The 20599-nt window shown below is 37.4% G+C and overlaps 1 protein-coding gene across 19 annotated transcripts in view; it reads left to right on the forward strand.

Moving 5' to 3' along the window:
- Positions 1-20599, forward strand: part of RABGAP1L (RAB GTPase activating protein 1 like) — a 675876-nt gene that overhangs the window by 509369 nt on the left and 145908 nt on the right. For 17 of the 19 annotated variants that reach the window (XM_070590936.1, XM_070590944.1, XM_070590948.1 and 14 more), the window contains one exon: positions 11321-11449. In XM_070590936.1, the coding sequence (XP_070447037.1) occupies positions 11321-11449 (129 nt within the window). Of the gene's footprint in view, positions 1-1928; positions 2916-11320; positions 11450-20599 lie in introns of those variants that run through there. The other 2 variants (XM_070590951.1, XM_070590949.1) reach the window with 2 other exon arrangements.

Genomic DNA, 20599 nt, shown 5'->3' on the forward strand with positions numbered 1-20599 from the left:
CCCTGAGCTAACGTCTGTGCCAATCTTCCTCTATTTTGTATGTGGGTCACCGCCACAGCATGGCTGCCAATGAGTAGTGTAGGTCCACTCCTGGGGACTGAATCCAGGCCGCCAAAGTGGAATGTACTGAACTTAACCACTAAGCCATGGGGCCAGCCCCTGAAATATCATATTTTAGTTATTACATTTAATATTTAGTACATATAGTTTTAACTTCTTTTGTGAGCATCAGAGCCAAACCATACAGTTCCAAAGTCTTTTGATTAATTTTTACTTCTTTTTATCAGAATCCTTTTAGCTAAGAAATTATTTGTTTCTGGCTTAAGAAAAAACAAATGCTTCTGCCAGTGTTCTTTGAGACCAAGTCAGTTGGATGGAAACATCTCCCTTCTCCTTTGAAAAAAATCAATCAGAAAAAAATTCTGTAAGCCAAGGAGTCACTGAATTCTTCCTTCCTGTGAAAGTCAAAATATCCCCTTGTTCTTAAATGTGAAGCTTCTATGGCAGTTATTTTCACACTTACATAGCAGTAGCACAGTCTTTTCAAACAAAATCTTATGCAGAACTCCAGTATGTAAACAAGATAAAAATGGAGCTGTTCCCTGTCGGGGGGAGGGGGGTGTGCCTGTGTATGTAGGCGTGGGGTATGAAAGACCCAGAACCTCGTCCCTTTTCCTTATAGTCTCCCTCTTCCAGCTGAACCAATCCCAACCCTGGGTAGCCCATCAGACATTTCCTCTAAAACCTTAGGGATCTGAAATTTATTTATATATATGTCGTATTCTTATGGCTTTGAAAATACTACATTAAAATCTTTACTATGTATAGTGTTTTAAGAAATCATTTTGGAAAGAAATTACAGGCTTGACAGCAATATATAAATACATTATTTACGGTATTTTGTTAATTAATACTTTAAATATTTAACAGAAAAAGCTTTATTTTCCCTGAGTTTTTGGAAAAAGAAACCAAATAATATTCTGTTAAAAGAGACAGTATTTCTCTTTAATCCCAATCCCATAATTAATCTACTTCTTTAGCCAAGATCACAGAGATATGCTGATAAACATGTTTTTATTTTGTTGCTTGCAGAGATCTGTAACTCTTGTTTGTCAGAGTAGGAAGCTAAGAACTGCTCTGGTTCTCTTAGCCCTGTTACTCTTGTCCCATGCTCCAGCTGTGTGGAGAGACTGGTCTGGTGTTCGTGGGACCAACTACAGAACTGCAACACCAAGAGTCTGAATAGATACTAGTTAATTGCTAGGATAAAGTTAAGAACTGTCCCTAAAGGTCATCTTGTCCTTTTGCCTTCATTTAGCTACAGCTGGTTATTCACATCAAAGAAATGAATACTAAGATTGTAAAACTTTAAACTATGGATAATTCTCAGTTATATTATTACTAGGGAAGAATTAATTTGAGCAGAGAATATCAAAACAATGTTTTGAACTATTAACTGAGTGTTTATCAAGGTCTCTGGCTTAAGAAAGCTGTTTTCTTTTAAGAATCTCAACTTTAGTGGTTTCTTAAATGTATACTCTTATTATGTTGTAGATTTTATGTTTTATCATATTATGTGTTTATAAAAGTCTTCCTTTTAATTGTGGCTAGCCTTCCTGGAATGCTGAAATACTTATGCACATCCTAGCATAAAATCATTATTATTGCATAAACACTTCAACTTGAGGGTGTGTCATTTCTTGGATGCTCAGTCCTTGCTGTTCTGTCCATATTCTGTCATTTTGCCCTAAACCTCTCCTCTGTAGAGAGATTTCAGTGATCTAACAAAGATTGGAGCCTCCTATTTTAAATATGCAGTATAAAATCAGACTTCTATCTGTTATCGTTATTAGAAAGCAAGAGTGAATAAAGGTCAGCCTTTTAGCTGGCAGGCTGTCTGATTTTTCTGTGAGCATCACATGTTAGGAGAAGCTAGTTCATCTGTCTTTGGGTTTAGGATTCAACAGCATAAGCTGTCAGACTAACACTGATTGAAGGTGGACCAGGAGGAGGAAGCGCATCTGTCCAACGGCTCGCCATTGGCTTCTTATTACAGCATTCTCCCCCGAGACACACTCTGCATGCTCATTCACCTACCTCCTCCTCTCCCCTCCCCTTCCTTCCCTACCCCTTCATTACTGATTCACAGCAAGAGGGAGCAGCAGCAGCAAAGAACAGCAGCAGCAGCAGCAGCGGCAGCGGCAGTGGCAGCGGCAGCGGCAGCGGCAGCGGCGGCGCTGCTTGTCACGAATCAAAGATTGCAATGAGCTCATCCTTTTCTCCTTGCAGCTTCACAACTGCCCCGGCGGCTTCCTGGCTACTGCTGCTGCTGTCCGCTCACACACAGACACACACACACACACACGCACTCTCACACACATACGCACAGCACGCTCACACACACACACTCTCACATGCAAGACCCTTCTAAGCAGCTTGTACATTTTTACACATGTATCTGAACTCTCCTGCCTCACTCTTGGCCATTTTCTTGCATTTGATTGCTTTTGTTGTTTTTTATTTAGATCAGTATTTGATTTCATTTTCCAGTCTACTTTGGGGCTCTTGCACAGTGGATAATTTAGCTGAAATGTTTTTCTTGCGGAGGCATTAGCTGACAATTCCCACCACAGACTGGCTTGTGCATGCTCCTGGGGAGACCTAAGCCTGGCTCCCCTCCCACCGCAGTTCTTAAAATTGTGGATAAGAGATCCAGCTTTCTCATTCTGGATACCTACTTACTGCTCATGGAAGAAGGGGTGCCCTGCCCAGCCCCAGCTGCTAAGCTCACACCTCCTGTCAAAAAGTCCCAGGACATGCACGACGAGAGGAGCAAGCTGGTGAATGAGTATGCTTGTCGAGTGCTGGAACTTCTGGGGATGGGGCATCGTCTGTTTGTGCCTCGGCTTCTGGCGGTGAGACTGTTTTTCCTTGAACTTCATTTGTAGGGAATCTGCCACCCTCTGTGAGAATTCCTTGTATCCCTGGAAGAGGCTTGCAGTCTCCTGTTTTCTTCTCCTTCTCCCCAGTCTACTGAGAAGGAAGTGCTGAGCAGCCACAGCTGTGGGGCTCTATTCGAGCCTGGTCCACGCCACTCCTTAATTGGCTAGAGGAGATATAGCTCTTTTCTCAGAGCCCAGGGCTATATTAGTGGCATTATCTCTGTGGCAGCAAACAAAAAACAAAAAACCCAAATGGTTTTCTTGCTGGCTATGCTCAGCAATAAAACAGAATACCCAAGTGCTTGATGTAGGCATTCTGTTATTTATGTCTCCAAAGGGTTAAATTTTACAACAGGCATTATTGCTACTTATCTAGACTACGTGTGGTTTGCTTTCTAACCTCTCCATTTGATTGCCAATTTGATTTGTTTTTTCATAGAGAATTTTACCCCCTAAAAATCCTTGGGTAGGAAATTATAGATTTTTCTCCTGGAATGTTCGAACTGTGCATCTGTGAAACAGCTTAAAGCTGCTGGCTCTGTGCTGTAAATCTGGGAAGTCTGGCTTGCTTGTTTTGATTTCCTGAACAAGAGAAAAATCACCCTTCCTCACTTCCTACCAAGGGTTAAAATTAAATACCCACAATCGCTGGGGCAGGGTTTCCTTTTAGTGGTTTGAGAACTATACCTAGCAACTGTTCTATAATGTAATTGGTCTACAGTAGTCCTATACCATTATTTGGTAATCAAACAAGAATAATTTAGCTTTGTCTATTTTATACAATGGAGTTTAATCCATTCCAGACTGTTCCCTCATTATGATTCTCTCATATTTGAGTCTTTTCAAAAGTACAATATTGACTTGACTGAATTTAACTCTTTTTTTCTCATGTATCTCCCTCCAGTGCACTTCATCTCTGTTTACACTTATCTTTATAATTACAAGTTCAGTCTTCATGTATGTATTTGCATGCAAAGTATAATCATTACAGACATGTTAGGAAGCCATGTACATAAGGGATTTCTCACCCTGAAGAAAGTCTGTTTATAGCTGCAAGATGAAGTTAGATGCAATGACCAGCATATAATTATTGGGATGGGGACGATATTTTTGAGAACTAAAGTTCCTTTGTCATTTAAGAAGGAAAGAAAAAGAGGCCAATACATACGTTTTAATGCCCAGGTGAGGTCATCTGTGCTCACTTGAATTTTATTTCCCTGAATCACATTTTTTTCTTAATAAAAGAGAAAACTGAAGATTCATGATTCTATTAGAAAGGAGTTTTTTTTTTTTTAAGTGAAATAAAAAGCATTTTATTTCAGCAGCTTTGACACTAAGAAGTGCTAAAATACATTTCAACAAATTCTGTGCCTCTCTGAGGAATCAGTTTTGGTCTAATATCTTGCCATATTCTTAAAGACTGCCTAATTTGATGTCTCAAGGGCTTGCACTCATAACTTTCCAGTAATCCTGTGCTGCCTTTCTTTGGCATTTACATTTTAAGTGTTTTAAAAGAAAACACAAATTGATAACTAAGAAAATCTCTTATACTAAAATCTGCTTTAGAAATAAATTTAAGCTGCCTGTAGTTCAAAACAAATTATCAACAGTAAAACCCACAGGGAGTTGGGTTCATAAGCTTCACATCTTAGGAGGTCATATATAGATATTTATGTTGCAACTATACAAATTCTGCTTGGTTGCCCCGTTAAGTATCTGAGGTAGTACATCCCTCAGGTTGTTTTGGGCTCTAACATTCAGAGTCTAGGTAACAGTGCCACTTGGATTACATGTGAAAAGTGTATGCGGATTTTCTATAGGGCCGTTTGGAAATCTCTGGCTTTGTTATGCAGTGTCATACTTAAAAGAGTATTGATAGAATTAGAGTGCTCTACATTTGGGGAAATCATATGCCCTTTAATTAGCAAAATGGCTGTGAATTGGGATCAGCTATCCAGTGAATTACGGCCCAGAATTTAGCACGTGTATCAGGGGGAAGTACAGTTGTTCAGCCTTGTGTTATTGGACTGGCTAATGATGTGGGATCGATGGCTAATCTGCACAGGGTGGTCTTAAGAGGAATCCTGCCACATGCAATATTGCAGCCTTTCCATTACCCGTCAAGAGGGCATGCACTGAAGTTCAGCTTTTTAATCATGTTTTAAATATGAATGCCTGTGGGTTAAACACATACAAATACCTTATTTTACTTTAAAGATCTCATTAGTTTTTTTTTCACATAACACGAGTTAATTTTCTTACTGAACTGATATAAATGAAGATTTACTAAGATAGTGTTGTGGGTTTGGACTTTGAGCATCATTTATTGTTCCCTGATTCGCAGAGGAACCATCAAACTACTAGAACGTCAAGTACATTTGGAGTTTTTGCTTATTGTCCTGCAAAGGTACACCTAGTAAACAACAATCTCCCTTTAATACATCAGGTATAAGTACTTCCTATTAGATATTACCACAAGGCATAAATTCTGTGTGCAGAGTCACTAAGTACACGTTTCTTGGGTGAAATTAAAATACCAAAGCAAGAGAAACAGGTATCCTAGACACCAGCTAAGTAATGATTCCTTCTTCTAAAGCCTGTGCTTCCAAATGGTTCTAAGACCTCCAAAAATATTTCTCAACTGAATAGAAATCCTTTTAGACACTATAACTAAAGGAAGTAAAAGCTATTTGTGGTGAAAATAGTGAAGGTGAGAAAGAGAACAATGCCTAGATTTTTTTTTCAAATAATCCCTTAAAATTATCAAACCTAGAATTTGCTGCTTATCAGAGGCCCTTAAAGATTTATCATCCAAGAATAGTGAGAGGTTTGGAATAGAAGCATCTAGAGCTAACATTCAAATGTTAGAACTGTTCATTTCCACCCACCCTACTTCCTTTTTAAAAAATCACTTTAAAATGTGATCCTCTTGCAATGAATTTTTCAGTGGGAAAAACACACTCAAAATGGTATCAGCAGTGGCACATAGCCAGAGTCCATACTCTGTAAGTATATGAAATTTGGAGAAAGAGGAAAAACGTTTACTCTGCTCATGTTCAAAATCTCCCTTTCCCCTCTAGATTGTCTCTTTTTGCTGTTATATGCTATGGGAAGTTATTATCAGATCATTATATCTTAATGTCAGTATTGGCTAGTTTCAATACTGATACTCTGGGTACTCTGTACGGTGGATCCAAAGGACTCTCAGGCCAAGGAGGGTTGATATATACAGGCAAGTGCTCCAGCTGTCCCTTCAGTAGCCATTTTAAAGTTGTTTTTTTTTTAAGGTATGCTTTTTTTTGGTGAGGAAGATTGGCCCTGAGCTAACATGTGTTGCCAGTCTTCTTCTTTTTTTTTTTCTCCCCAAAGCCCCAGTTCATAGTTGTATATTCTAGTTGTAAGTCATTCTAGTTCTTCTATGTGGGATGCTGCCACAGCATGACTTGATGAGCGGTGTGTAGGTCGTCGCCCAGGATCTGAACCAGCAAGCCCCACAATCTGAACTGAAGCAGAGTGTGGGAACTTCACCACTCAGCCATGGGGCCAGCCCCTTAAAGTTTAATTTGGATAAAATTTCTTATGCTGTCAAATTGTATCCTAGTCTTGTGGGTTTTTTTTTTTTTTTAAATTTGAACACTTTCTTAAAAAATTAGTTTTCATTTTAAGGGAATGAAAGAGAAGAGGAGAAAGTATGTCTCCCGTTTTTATCTCTGTTGTTAACTGCTACAGGGATTGCTTATTGAAGAAAGGTTGCACAACTCTTAAAAGAAGTTAAAGACCCAAATATAAAAGTTACCATGTGTACTTCTGATGCCCCCTAAAATATAAAAGTCAACTTTTATATCAAAAAGTCCTAAATCCACTTTCTAATTTGCATTTTACAAATTTTGGCTTTTTAATACTGGGTATGCTTGAAGTGGAGCCTTTATGAATTCATGGAACAGACTTATATTGGTGTCTATTGTGTGCCTGGCAATTTGCTTAATTCATTTACTAGGGCAAGTGGCAAGGATACTTACATTAATTTCCTACTTACCTTTTCCCTCTGGATATCTCTTTCTCCCTACTTGAAAGGAAATAGAAGTAGGACTTATTTAAATGTTTTTAATTGTCCAGGTAATCTTTTCATATAATTCTATTCAAATGAAGGAAGAAATGCTGTTACTTTTGAAGATGTAAAGGGTAAACATGTTTCATCTAATCACTTAAAAAGATTTGACAGAAAGTTTGGGGAGCAAAAGATGACTGTTAATAGAGCCACTAATTTTTAAAAGTTATCATTTATTCTTACTTAAAAGCTGGCAGAGTTCTTTCCTTTATTTTATGAAGGAAGAAATCATATCTTTGCTTATTTAAAATTTCCTAATTCTTGTCTGTATTATCTTCTGGCTAATGTTGATTAATATAATAATGTCGGGAAAGTAATTGCATTCTCATTATTTTATTTTTCCCTCATAATTGTTCTGAAGGCAATATAGAAAAAGTGTAAGAATTTCCCAGTTGAAGAATAGCCTTTCCAGTTTAAATCAGTTCTTCTAACCTGATGGGGTTCTGTGTAGTGAACACAGATGGATAATGATACCCAGAAGCCAGCACAACCTCTTTTGGGTACTTGGTCTGGTTCTTGAAATGTTAGTCTGCCTTTTAGGGATGCATTTTTCAAGCTTGGGTCTTATCACAAGATCATATGTTAAGCTTCTCTTCGTTGTCAGGGTAGAGGATTAGCATTTATACAACTCTAAACTTAATCATAACCATTAACTAAGTTAACATCTCCATAGCCAACTCATTAGTAATTAGTATATGTGATTGAAGCCATGTTTTAGTTCTATAGAAAATATTGCTACTTATATTTTGAACTAATATTATCACATTAATGCTTGACATTTGTGAAGCATATGTTTAACAAAATAATAGTATTTTTCAAATTTTGTTAAATATTCGTGAGATGTATGTGTAGGGATAGGGGAAAAAAGACTATAAGCAATGTAATAAAATATTAATTACATTTATCTCTGGGTGGTGAGACATCTCAGGCTTTTAAAAAAATTGTTTTTTGGAGCAGTGAATATGTAATCAATAAAAAATGTATGGCCCCACTATGTAGATGTACATACACATATGTATACAAATTATGATTTTTAAAAAGTATTTTGAAAAAAACAATTTTGTGATAAATTCTTAATAAGTCATCTAAATCTTTGCAGAGCAAGAGGTATTTATTCCTCAATTGTAGGGGGAAAAACCTGTTAGATACAGTTGTCAGAAAACAGAGAGTTAGCCCTCTAAATTTATAATCTGCTTATGGCATACAATGACATTTGAAGTGACACTGAATAATTATGGAAGTCTCTACCATAATGATTATGGAATATAGAAAATTGGAGGGAAAAGCTTATCAGAATCAAAGGAGGACTGCAGGTTGTCATCGAGAACACTGGCAAGCAATGTTTTTGTTAATATGTTTTTTGCTTACTGACATATTTTTCCCCCATGGGGTTGTCTGCTGGCATATTTTTTCATTCACTACGAAATTAGCTTTATTTCAGTCCATGAGAAAAATATAAGTTCTTACAACTTAGACTGCCTGCTTTATGGAATTAAAAATGTCAGTGAGAGCAGGATACTGTTTTTAGCTACTGAAGTATCAATATCTGAGCATATTTGAGCGATACAGAGACAGCTTTCCAAACTATAATCCCTTGTATTTGTTTTGGGTTTCACAAAATGCACTCATATGCCTTAACTTGTTTCATTCTCAAATATTTGAGGTTGAAGATATTCCCATTTTTTGAGTAGGAGAACAGTGGAGACTTACGTAACACCATGAGTTAGCCAGAGTTGGAATTGGAATAAATCTATTCTGTCCTTTGCAACCTTGTGTGAGTACCTTCAATTGCCCAGTACTTTCTAGAGGCTGAGCTTAGAGGGTTGAATAGGACGCACTTTCCACACTTTTGTCTGCCTGAGCCTCCTTGCTCCATGGTTGTTAGAGCTCCTCTTTTTTGGGCTTAACTGAGTTGGGCAAGGCGTGCCATCTGGAGCATCATTATCACCAACAGTGTCCTGGAAAGGACAGTCACAGGGTGCTCTGAATTCTGGTTTCCAGACACTCAACCTGAGTTGGGCTTCAGCCCCACACAGCTGGGGAGCTCCTTGCTGCACCTCCCCTGCAACTATAGCCTCCTCCAGACGACATCTCTGTCTACATGGCCAGACCATGGCCAGACCAGAGGCCAAATGTCACAGGATATATGATTCCTCACCTTTAATCCTAATCTTTCTGCTTCTGTATGAACTCAGAGGCTAGATTTGAAATTAGGCCTTGGCAGTATTAGAAAATTAGGTAACTGTGCTGCTACCTGCATGCAAGAGATTGCTTCCCACAATTTTGGGGCATCTGTTATCAGGTAACTACAGGTTAGTTGCACTGAAAATAGAAGGTGCCCTCAGAGGCTTTGAGTAGTGAGGAAAGCTGCTAATCCTGTTTCCCTGCAAACTCTGTAAGCAGCCCGTCTTGAATTGTCCCAACAGTGACCAAACAGCAAGTCATCAGAACCAGTATTGCAAATGAAAAAGGAAGACCAGGGATGTAGGATGTCTGGTATAACTGGTAGTTAGATGCTTTCCCAATAATTCCGCAGTTGACATTTTAGTTGGAGAGGCCCTCTTTTAGGCTGAAATTGTTTCCAGTAGCTGCCTTTTCCAACTAAGTTAAGATGAGTTGATAGCACTGGATCATGCTAAACATTCTCACTACCACTCATTGCGGTCATGTCTAAGTATCCGTGAGGGAGGAAATAAATCTGAGATGTACTAAAGCTTGTTTTTTCACTGCCACTGTTAGCCTGGCTCTATTTTCTGATTACTAATTAGTAGATCTAAAGCTGAGCCAACTTAGTTCCGCTGTCGAAATGCCTGGTATATGAATTAATATATTATTTTATTTAACATGTTCCTGTTTGAAGGGGAAGGGAGAAGGGAGGAAAAGAATTTTATATATACATATATTTAAATAATATAAAATTATATATATAGTGAAAGAGATGAAAATAGAATTCATTCATTCAGTAAATTTTAATTGAGTACCTCCTGTATTCTGGAGATTAGTCTTGTCACTGTGGATACAGTAATGAACAAGACAGACAAGGCCCCTTTCCTTAGGAGGAAAACAGATGTAAAACTGGAAAATGACTTGGTGGAAAATTATTTGATGAGCTAGGGGGAAGAATTAAGTACTCAGAAAAGGTCTCACTCAGATCTTACGTTTGAACTGAAATCTAGATCACCAGAAGTTGCTATTCTCGTGAAGATATGGGAGAACAATATTGCAGGCAGAGGGAACAGCAAGGGTGGTAGCCTTCAGTAAGGAATGAACTTGGTATGTACAAAAAACAGAAAAAAGGCCAGAGAGATGTGATTCAAGATGAGATTGGAGGAGCTGGCCCGGTGGTGCAGCGGTTAAGTTCGCACGTTCCGCTTCTCAGCAGCCCGGGGTCTGCCGGTTCGGATCCCGGGTGCAGACATGGCACCGCTTGGCACGCCATACTGTGGTAGGTGTCCCACATATAAAGTGGAGGAAGATGGGCACGGATGTTAGCTCAGGGCCAGGCTTCCTTAGCAAAAAAAAGAGGAGGACTGGTAGTAGCTAGTTCAGGGCTAATCTTCCTCAAAAAAAACAAAACAAAACAAAACATGATTCCACTATCCAAAGAAACATTTTATTTCTTTCCAGTCTTTTTTCTTTGCATGTGTATATTTATTTCTCAGTGGTTGCTATTTCTCAAAGAAGTAAATTTTGCAAACACTGGTTTTCATAAAAAGTTCATAAAAGTTCATTTCCTTTTTCATAGCATTCTTTAAGGTGTGGGATCAATTTGTTATTTTCTTCACTTGAGCTGCTGCTGTCATTAGTTGAAAAGTCATCATCCCATTAGGTGTTTATTATTCTGATGTACTTTGATTGCATTGTCTGTGTCTTCAGCCAGCTTTGTAATAGTGTCCTAAAAATGCCCCATCAAGCTATAAAGTCACAGATTAGTCCCAGAGTTAAGGTTTTTTTTCCTTTTCTGGCATTTATTTTTCTTTTTCTCAGAGCTGTAACTGGTTAGCTTTTCAAGGGTCCACCATTCTAATATGCAGGTAATATAAATTAAATACGTTAGCCTGTTAATTAATTCTTAGGCTGCTCCTAGGATTTGTAGTGACTTATTTCAGCTTATAGTGAAGAGGTTAGAAATCTCTTCCTAAAAATTTTTGGAACTAACCTAGATCTTAGCTATAAAAGTACATTCAGGAAAATACAAATTCTTTTTTCAGTGTATTTGTCCCGAATGCAGACTAAAATGTAATCATGATTCTGGGTGATTATTTTGCAGACCTCAAAGGAAGATCTTCTGCAGGCTGATTTTGAAGGTGCTTTAAAGTTCTTCAGAGTTCAGCTTCCGAAGAGATACAGAGCAGAGGAAAATGCAAGAAGATTGATGGAGCAGGCTTGCAATATTAAGGTAAGATACATGAACTTATTTATAATAAAGGTAGAACTTGAATGCAGAATAACATGGCAAATTATGTAAAATCATTTAGCTATGTGTTGCTGGATTTTGACTATGTTTAAGATAATATTGTGTATGAACTCATCTCTCCCAGACTTTTGTGTCAGGCTGGTATGTATGTAGTAGCTGTACCTTCTAGTAGGATTCAGAGTGAAAGTTGACGTGTTCAGATTGTAACAATAGGAAGACAAACATTTATTTTATAGGTGGGGCTCTAGAATGGGCTGCTGTGATAGTGGTTTCCATGGCAGCAGACTTAGTCTTTAGCTTTTGCCATCTGTCTTAAGACTATTTAGGACAAAGCAAGAAATCAGACTGCTTAGGCAGTGCTTTCCTTTCTCTGAGGCACTTGGAAAGCTTCTGAATCTTGATCTGCCCATTCCCATCTCACACCTGCCAAATGTCTGTGGATATATTGCTCTTTACCGTATATCTGATAAAACTAAACAAATTTTGGGGTCGGGCCCCTTGACTAAGTGGTTGAGTTCACGTGCTCTGCTTTGGTGGCCCAGGGTATGCTGATTTGGATCCTGGGTGCGGACCTGCACACTGCTCATCAAACCATGCTGTGGCAGCATCCCACGTAGAAGAAGTAGAATGACCTACAGCTAGGATACACTACTATGTACTGGGGCTTTGGGGAGAAAAAGTCGAAGATTGGCAAGGATGTTAGCTCAGGGCCAGTCTTTCTCACACACACAAAAAACCCACATGCCTAAAAGGAGCCACCTGAATGTCTCATTGTATGTCTATAAACTGCCAAAACAACTGGTTCAATTGTTTAAAAAAAAAAACAACAAATTTTATAAAATAACTTGAAATAAAAATCTCTATCCAGAAAGTTGTGGTATCAAGGTGAGAGAGCACGTTTTTAAAAAGTTTGGGACCAATTTACTGATGTTAATTCTTGAACCTCTGGAATATACTAGGGAATCTTCTTACCTATCCATGACATAAATATAAATTTATTCTCTGAACAAACACACGGAGATCCCAGGTCTTATGGATCTTACATTCTTGCAGAAGGAAACAGACAATAAACATAATAAAGAATATATTTCATATGTTAGATGGTGATAAATAGCTATGAAAAAAGGAAAAGTAGGACAAAGTAAGCAAGATTGGATTGGTGAGGAGAGGAAAAATTACAATTATTATTAGATAGTCAAAGTAGACCTCATTGAGAAGGTGAAGGAGATGGGTTAGTCATGGAGGTGTCTAGGGGAAGAGCATTCCAGCAGGGGCAACTGCTAGTTCAAAGGCCCTGAGGCTGGCTCATGCCTGATTGGGTTTGAGGACCAGCAAAAAGGGCAGTGTAGCTGGAGTAAAGTGAATGAAATGAGAGTAATAGGAGAGGAAGTTAGAGAGCTCACAAGAAGACAGAAAATGTAGGCCATTATAAGAGTTTAGGCTTTACTCGAGTGAAGTGGGTAGCCCTTGCAGGGTTTTGAGTGAAAGAGTGAAGTTTTAGGGGACCACAATGCCTACTATGTTGAGAACAAACTATAGGAAGGTAAGAGTGGAAGGAGAGCAGACAGGGGGTTTTGCAGTAATCCTGTGGAGAAATGATGCTGAATTGAACCTGGGTGATAACAGAGGGCATAGACGTGGAGGTGGTTGGACCTGGGTATACTTTGAAAGAGAACCAACAGGATTTAATGATATGTTAAACATGGATGTGAGAGGAAAAGGGGAGTCAAGATGGTTCCACAGATTTTGGACTGAGCAATTAGAAGATAGAGTCACCTTCGAGTTCTTAAGTTCATCACTTAAAATGTACTTTGACATAGACTGCATTTAAGACCGTACCCACTGTAACACTTTTTTTGGGTAACACTTTTATTTTCAATTTTAACTTATCTTGTTTATTATTAATTATATATTATATGTAATATATAGTAATATTGTTACTTATTTTAAACTAAATTCCAAATGTTAAAATGTTCAATTCAATGCTGAAAGTAAATAGCTGAGCAGAAAAAATTATATTGTCTTTCAAATGAATTCTATATTCAAAGAGATCGTTTTCCAAAGATAGTAAGAAAGGTAGATATCTGAAGTCTTCTTCCTGAAAAGCAAACTTTTAAAGCCTTCAGGACTGATTATTTCGTTTGGCTGGGCCGGATGACTAAGCATAAGCCACATTTGTCTGTGGACTTTGAAAACACATTCCAGTGGTCATGGTGGCTTTGATTGAATTTTGTGGGTGGTAAGTTTGAAAGGTAGGCTTCAGTCAGCTGATTGTTCCAGAGCTGTCAGAAAAAGGTACTGTAAACTGGGGCAGTGCTTTAGGAATCTGTTGAAATGAAACATTCATTTCTAAGAATAAAACAGTAGAGAGTTAAAAGGTACTGGGAAGGTAGAAAGTTAAATGTTTTTGAGGGAAATCTACTCACAGTGGCAAATCATTGAGAATGAAAAACCCAGAAAAATGATCCAAAAATGAGAAATTTATAGGGATAGGGAAAGTTTTCTTTTTCTTTTAAGATTCGCCCTGAGCTAACATCAGTTGCCAACCTTCCTCTTTTTTTTTTCCCTCTCCAAAGCCCCAGTGCAAGGTTGCACATCATAGTTGTAAGTCCTTAGTTCTTTTATGTGAGCTGCTGCCACAGCATGGCAACTCACAGATGAGTGGTGTGGTTCTGTGACCAGGAACCAAATCCGGGCCACCAAAGCAGTGAGAGTTCTGAACTTTAACCACTAGGCCATCAGGCCTGGCTCGAAAGATTTTGTTCCCCAGTATTATTTATGAAGTTCCTCAGAGGATGGAGATGGCTAACAATTGTCAAGCCAGAAACAGTGGATCTGAGAGACACAGAAACAGAAAACGTTAGAATACAAGTTCAAAATATGATCTGAATGGACTGTTCCTAGAATGAAAGTGCCGTGTGCAGCCAGAGTGATTTATTTGGACATGTACAGATAGATATGAATATGGTTTAAAAAGTAATAATGGGGTTGTTATTTTGGTTTTTTCTTTTTAATTTTTAGAGGGTTTTTTTTTTCCTGCATTATCTAAGGAGAGCACCTTTTTCTTAGATATTTGAACAGTACCCACAGGACACCTTTTTTTTAAAGATATAAGTGACATAACATTGTTAGTTTCAGGTGTACAATGTAATTATTCGGTATTTGTATATATTGCAAAATGATCACCAAACTAAGTCCTGTTAACATCTATCACCATATATAGTTAAAAAAATTTTTCTTCCTGAAGTGAGCACTTTTAAGATCCACTGCTAGCTAAGTTCAAATATGTGATAGAGTATTAACTGTAGTCACCACGCTGTATACTACATCCCTATGAGTTACTCATTTTATAACTGGAAATTTGTACCTTTTGACCCTCTTCACCCATTTCACTTACCCCCACCACCCCCAGTGTCAGGCAGCTACCAGTCTGTTCTCTATATCCATAAGCTCATTTTGTTTGTTTTTTATTCTTTTAGATTTCACATCTAAGTGGGGTCATATGGTATTTATATTTTTCTGTCTGACCTATTTCACTTAGCATAAGGCCCTCACGGTCCATCTATGTTGTCACAAATGGCAAGATTTCATCCTCTTTCATAGCTGAATAATATTCCATTGCATATATGTACCACATTTTCTTCATCCATTGATGGACATTTAAGTTGTTTCCATGTCTTAGCTATTGAACATAATGCTGCATTGAACATAGGGGTGCATATATTTTTTCGAGTTAGTGTTTTTGTTTTCTTTGGATAAATACCCAGAACTGGAACTGCTGGATCATATGGTAGTTCTATTTTTAATTTTTTAAGGAACTTCCATATTATTTTCCATAGTGGCTGCACCAATTTATATTCCCACCAGTAGTACACAAGGGTTCCCATTTCTCTACATCCTTGCCGACATTTGTTATTTCTTCTTGGTTTGATAATAGCCACTCTAACAGGTTTGAGGTGATATCTTATTGTGGTTTTGGTTTACATTTCCCTGTGTGGTAAGTGATGTTGAATACGTTTTCATGTACCTCCTGCCCATCTGTATATCTTCTTTGGAAAAATTTTTATTCAGATCCTCTGCCCATTTTAAAATCAAATTGTTTGTTTGTTTGCTGTTGAGTTGTATGAGTTCTTTATGTATTTTGGACATTAACCCCTTATCAGATATATGATTTGCCAATATCTTCTCCCATTCAGTAGGTTGCCTTTTCATTTTGTTGATGGTTTCCTTTGCTTTGCAGAAGCTTTTTAGTTTGATGTAATCCCACTTGTTTATTTTTTCTTTTGTTACCTTTGCTTTTGGTGTCAAATCCATAAAGTCATCACCAAGACCGATGTTAGGGAACTTACCACCTATGTTTTCTTTTAGGAGTTTTATGGTTTCCGGTCGTACGTTCAAGTGTTTAATCTATTTTGAGTTAATTTTTGTGTATGGTGTAACATAGTAGTCCACTTTCATTCTTTTGCATGTTGCTATCTAGTTTTCCCAACACCATTTATTGAAGACACTATCCTTTCCCCATCGTATTTTCTTGGTTCCTTTGTCATAAATTAATTGACCATATATGCATGGGTTTATTTCTGGGCTCTCTTTTCTGTTCCATTGATTTGTGTGTCTGTTTTTGTAGCTCTACCATACTGTTTTGATTACTGTAGTTTTGTAATATAGTTTGAAATCAGGGAGCGTGATGCTTCCAGCTTTGGTTTTTTGGGGTTTTTTTTTTTAAAGCTTGCTCAGCTATTCGAGGCCTTTTGTGGTTCCATACAAATTTTAGGATTACTTGCTCCATTTCTGTGAAAAATGCCATTGGAATTTTGATGGAGTTGGCATTGAATCTGTAGATGGCTATGGGTAGTAGACATTTTAACAATATTAATTCTTCCAACTATGAACATGGAATATCTTTCCATTTATTTGTGTCTTCTTCAATTTCGTTCATTAATGTCTTGTTCTTAGCATACAGATCTTTCACCTCTTTGGTTAAATTTATTCCAAGGTATTTTATTCCTTTTGATGCAATTTTAAATGAGACTGTTTTCTTAATTTCTCTTTCTGATAGTTTGTTATTGGTGTACCGAAACACAACAGATTTTTGTGTATTGATTTGTATCACAGGACACCATTTTAATTTATAACATGATTGTGAGACAGATGTGAGATGCAATTGAGAAAAGGAAGACATAAGCACTACAGTATTCGGAGATTGTGGTGGGACTAAAATGTAGGTCTCCATCCTAAAGGTTTAAAATTGTTTTTAAACCAAGACCTACCTTTTAAAATAATTTATATCAAGACCTTGACCATGCATACATACATACACATATATATATATCTGAAGAGATGCTTACCCTTACAATGTATGATGCACTCTGATGTTTTCTTTTCTACTGTATTGTATTCTGTTTCATTTTAAACCTCTCCTCTCCCTGCAAGAAAATTCCTCAAACTGAAAAACTAGTCATAACCCACTAAATTGGTTTCATAATACTTGCAGTTTTGAAAAAACACTAAGGCCTATGCCACTGTTCACACCACCTCCCCCTTCTGCACCCTGTTACATGGCACCCTGTGAGAGGTTATGGACAGTGAGGTGTTACACTGAATAATGGAAGTGGGAATGTGGCAAGGATGTGAGTCAGCATGCCATCATTACAGCAATATATGCTGCAACTGGAAATTTTAGGAAATCCTGGACTCAGGGACCAAGACTGTGTGTCAGACAAAGCATTCACAGACAGGGGTGGCTGCAGGCATGGAATAGGCAAAAAAGTTGAACTCACAACCTCTTATCTACAGCTAGTTTAAGATTAAAGATAGAATTTCTGTCAAAAGTAGTAAGACTTTTTTTTTGCATTTTAATTATTTTCAAAGTTAATATTTGTGTATGTTTGTATCTTTGGATGGACATTTTCTCACTTAATTACCCAACAAAATGAATTACTTTCCTCTAACTTTAAGAAACTAGGTGTTCGGTGATTTCAGTGAACTGACTGGTTCTAAAATAGATGGAACAGTTGCAGGTAAAAAATAACTTAGCTCTCTATGTGGTTTATTTCTGTGAGTGTACCAACAGGCTGTATTAATAAACCACATTGGATTGGATAAATAACTTTATTTTTCTAAAACCTGTGTAATATTAAATATCAGAAGTATCCTTTGATGTTTACTTTTTCTAATTTAACTAACATTATTTAAAATTATTCCAATATCCCCTCTGCTCCTATGGTTTCAGCCAGGCTAAAATTAGAAAATATGTTGATCCATCGGACTTTACTTTGAAAAGTCATTTGGTTACTTACTATATGAATATCCTACACTTTCCCAGGGAATCAGCTTTTGTTGAATATCGTTATTTAAACTTTTTACCTTATAGTTAAAAATTCTGCTATTGCAGAGCTTCTTAAACTTGAACCTTGGCTTCATGCACTCTGAATCAATAGAAATTTTAATTTCTTTATATAAGCACATGAGCATTTTATTATTCCTGGTGAGACAATGTAGAGCTTTCATTGGATTCTTAAAGGGAACTCAGTGACTCAAAAAAAAATTAGTCTCTGTACTATGAGACAATCTTAAGCGTGTTAAGCAAATTGATATTTCTATAGAGCCTAAGAATTTATGAATGGCATACTATATATATTCAAATACATATAGACATAACCTTTATAATTATTCTTGGTCTGATTGCCTGTTTTTCTACATAATTTTATTTAATACTGTTTACATCGTATTAGGTTGAATTGATGAAATTGCCATTCTTGTTGGTCAAAAACTGTCATATTTTAGACATTGTCTATGACTTAATTCAATATTTCATGCCACATATGGTTCAAATAGGTGCTATGTATGTAGATGATGAAATATTAAAAATTTGAGTCTTTAAACATAATGGAAGTCATTTAGCTGGCATTGCTCTGATAAAAATAAAAAGATGAACTAGAAGAGTAAAACATCTGTAGTATAAGTTAGGGTATCTATATATACCTTAGTTCTATGGACATGTAAACCTTTCCTGAGAATTACTCTCCAAAGACTGAGAAGCAAGTCTTTTTTTTTTTAAGTTGATTTTTATTTGGAATAATGTTGCAAATGTCACATTTACAATGGACCTCATTAATAGCAAAGTTGATCACATCACTGAAAATATTATGTTGGTAGATCTTCATAAAAGAATGTTTTAAAATATAAATCAGCCTATTTCATTTGTATTTTATTAGTAAAATAACTTGAGCAAACTTAAAACTGCAAAATCTGACATCAAACTAAAACAAGGGAATTAGGAAAGATAGGTCATTTAATAAATGCCTATGGTGTCTCAGAAACTATGCAAGAGGACTTCTCAAGGAAGTAAGAGTTAAGATGAGACCTTAAGGATTAGCAGGAGTTAAGGAGTGTTATGGAAACAGCGGGAAGGATGGTCCATGCAGAGAGTATGTAGAGGCCCAGAGGCAAAAAAATATTGAGTTGTCCAAGACCTGAACGTAGTTCGTGACTGGAGAATAGGTAATGAGGGGAATAAATAGAAGACTAGAGAGGTAAGCGAGAGCCGGACAGCTGGCGCAGAGCCGTGTGAGCTGTGGTAAGCAATTCGGGTTTTATCTTGGGGAGGAAGCATTGAGGGGTTTTAAATAGGAGACAGAAATGATAGATTTATGTTTTAGAAAGGTGATTCTGGCTGCTGTGTGGAGAATGGTTTGAAAGGCGTAAGAGTAGATATTGGTGACAGACCGATTTAGGAATGGTTGCAGAAATCCAGGTAAGAAGTGACCAGAGTATTTGTTATGGGCTGGAGAGATGTGGACAGATTCCAGAGATATTCAAGAGATAGAATCAACAGATCTTGTTGATTAAATGTGAGCATTAGGGCAGGGAAAGGGAGCCGTGATGACACTCAGGATTCTTACTTAGGCACCTTGGTAGAAATCACACTGCAAAAAGGAACAAACAAAGAAGAACAAATTACAAGGATGGAAGATAATGAGGCAAGTGTTGGATATGATAAGTTTGTGGTGTATATCCATGAACTTATATCCAAGTACATAGAAATATCAAGTGGGCTGTGGATAGTAAAGTAAGATCCCAGCTAAAAGTAGACATTTGGATGTCATCAGTATTGAAACCATGGGAGTGGGTGATTCTCATAGAGGAACCAGAGACAAGGGTTGAGGATAGATATATTAACATATAAAAGATGGGCTGAGGAATAGAAGCTGGTGAGACAGAAAAGGCCGGAAGAAACACAGAAGAGTGTGAAGTGTGAACGCTAAGGGGAAAAGTATTCGTTTTCAAGAAGGAATAAGTTGAACAAATGTCAATGATGCTTAGAGGTCATGTAAGGTACTAAGGAGTGGAAAGTGGACATTGTGTGGTAATTAACAATAAAGAAGTCCTTAATGGCCTTAGTGAAAATAGTTTCAGTGGAGGATGAGGTATAAAAGCCAATGATTCAAGGAATAAATGGGAGGTGAGCAAATGGGGAAAGGAAGAAGAAACAACTCTTCTAAGAAGGTTAGTATGAGGAGAAAATAGGGAATGGAAGAGAGCCAGCAAGCCAGAGAGTAAGTACAAGAGAGAGATAAACAGACATGAGGCTGAGACAGACTTTTGGAGGATCGGAAAGAAGAGACTTTAAATGCTGAAAAGTCTTGAGTGAGTTTCTTTATTGAGCACCTACTCTATATCAGGCATTGTGCTAGACTCAGGGAATACAAGGTTGAACATATGCAGATGTGCTCCCTGAACTCGTGGAGTTTAAACTGTTGTGTGGAAAATGTGAATTAGATAATCAACGTTTAGTTACAAAGTGAGAAAAATACTCAGAAGGGATAACATAGGATATATGAGAGCAAAGAGTGAAGGAACCTGACTTTGACTCAGTGATTTAGGGAATGCTTTCTTGAACTCAGATTGTAAGGCATTCCAGTCTGAAGGAACAGCACGTGCAAACAGTGTGAGGTGGGAAAGAGTAAGGTAGGTGTAAGAAACTAAGTGAAGGCCAATGTGACTATAGATCAGAGAATGGTGAGGGTTGATATCCAGGGACCAGACCACTCTGTCTTCAAATAAAACAGAAAGGCCCCCAGAAAGAGAAAAGTTGAAGATTTGATAGAGAAAAGGGGATGTATCAACAGA

The sequence above is a fragment of the Equus przewalskii genome, chromosome 23, assembly GCF_037783145.1.
Source record: "Equus przewalskii isolate Varuska chromosome 23, EquPr2, whole genome shotgun sequence".
Lineage (NCBI taxonomy): Eukaryota > Metazoa > Chordata > Mammalia > Perissodactyla > Equidae > Equus > Equus przewalskii.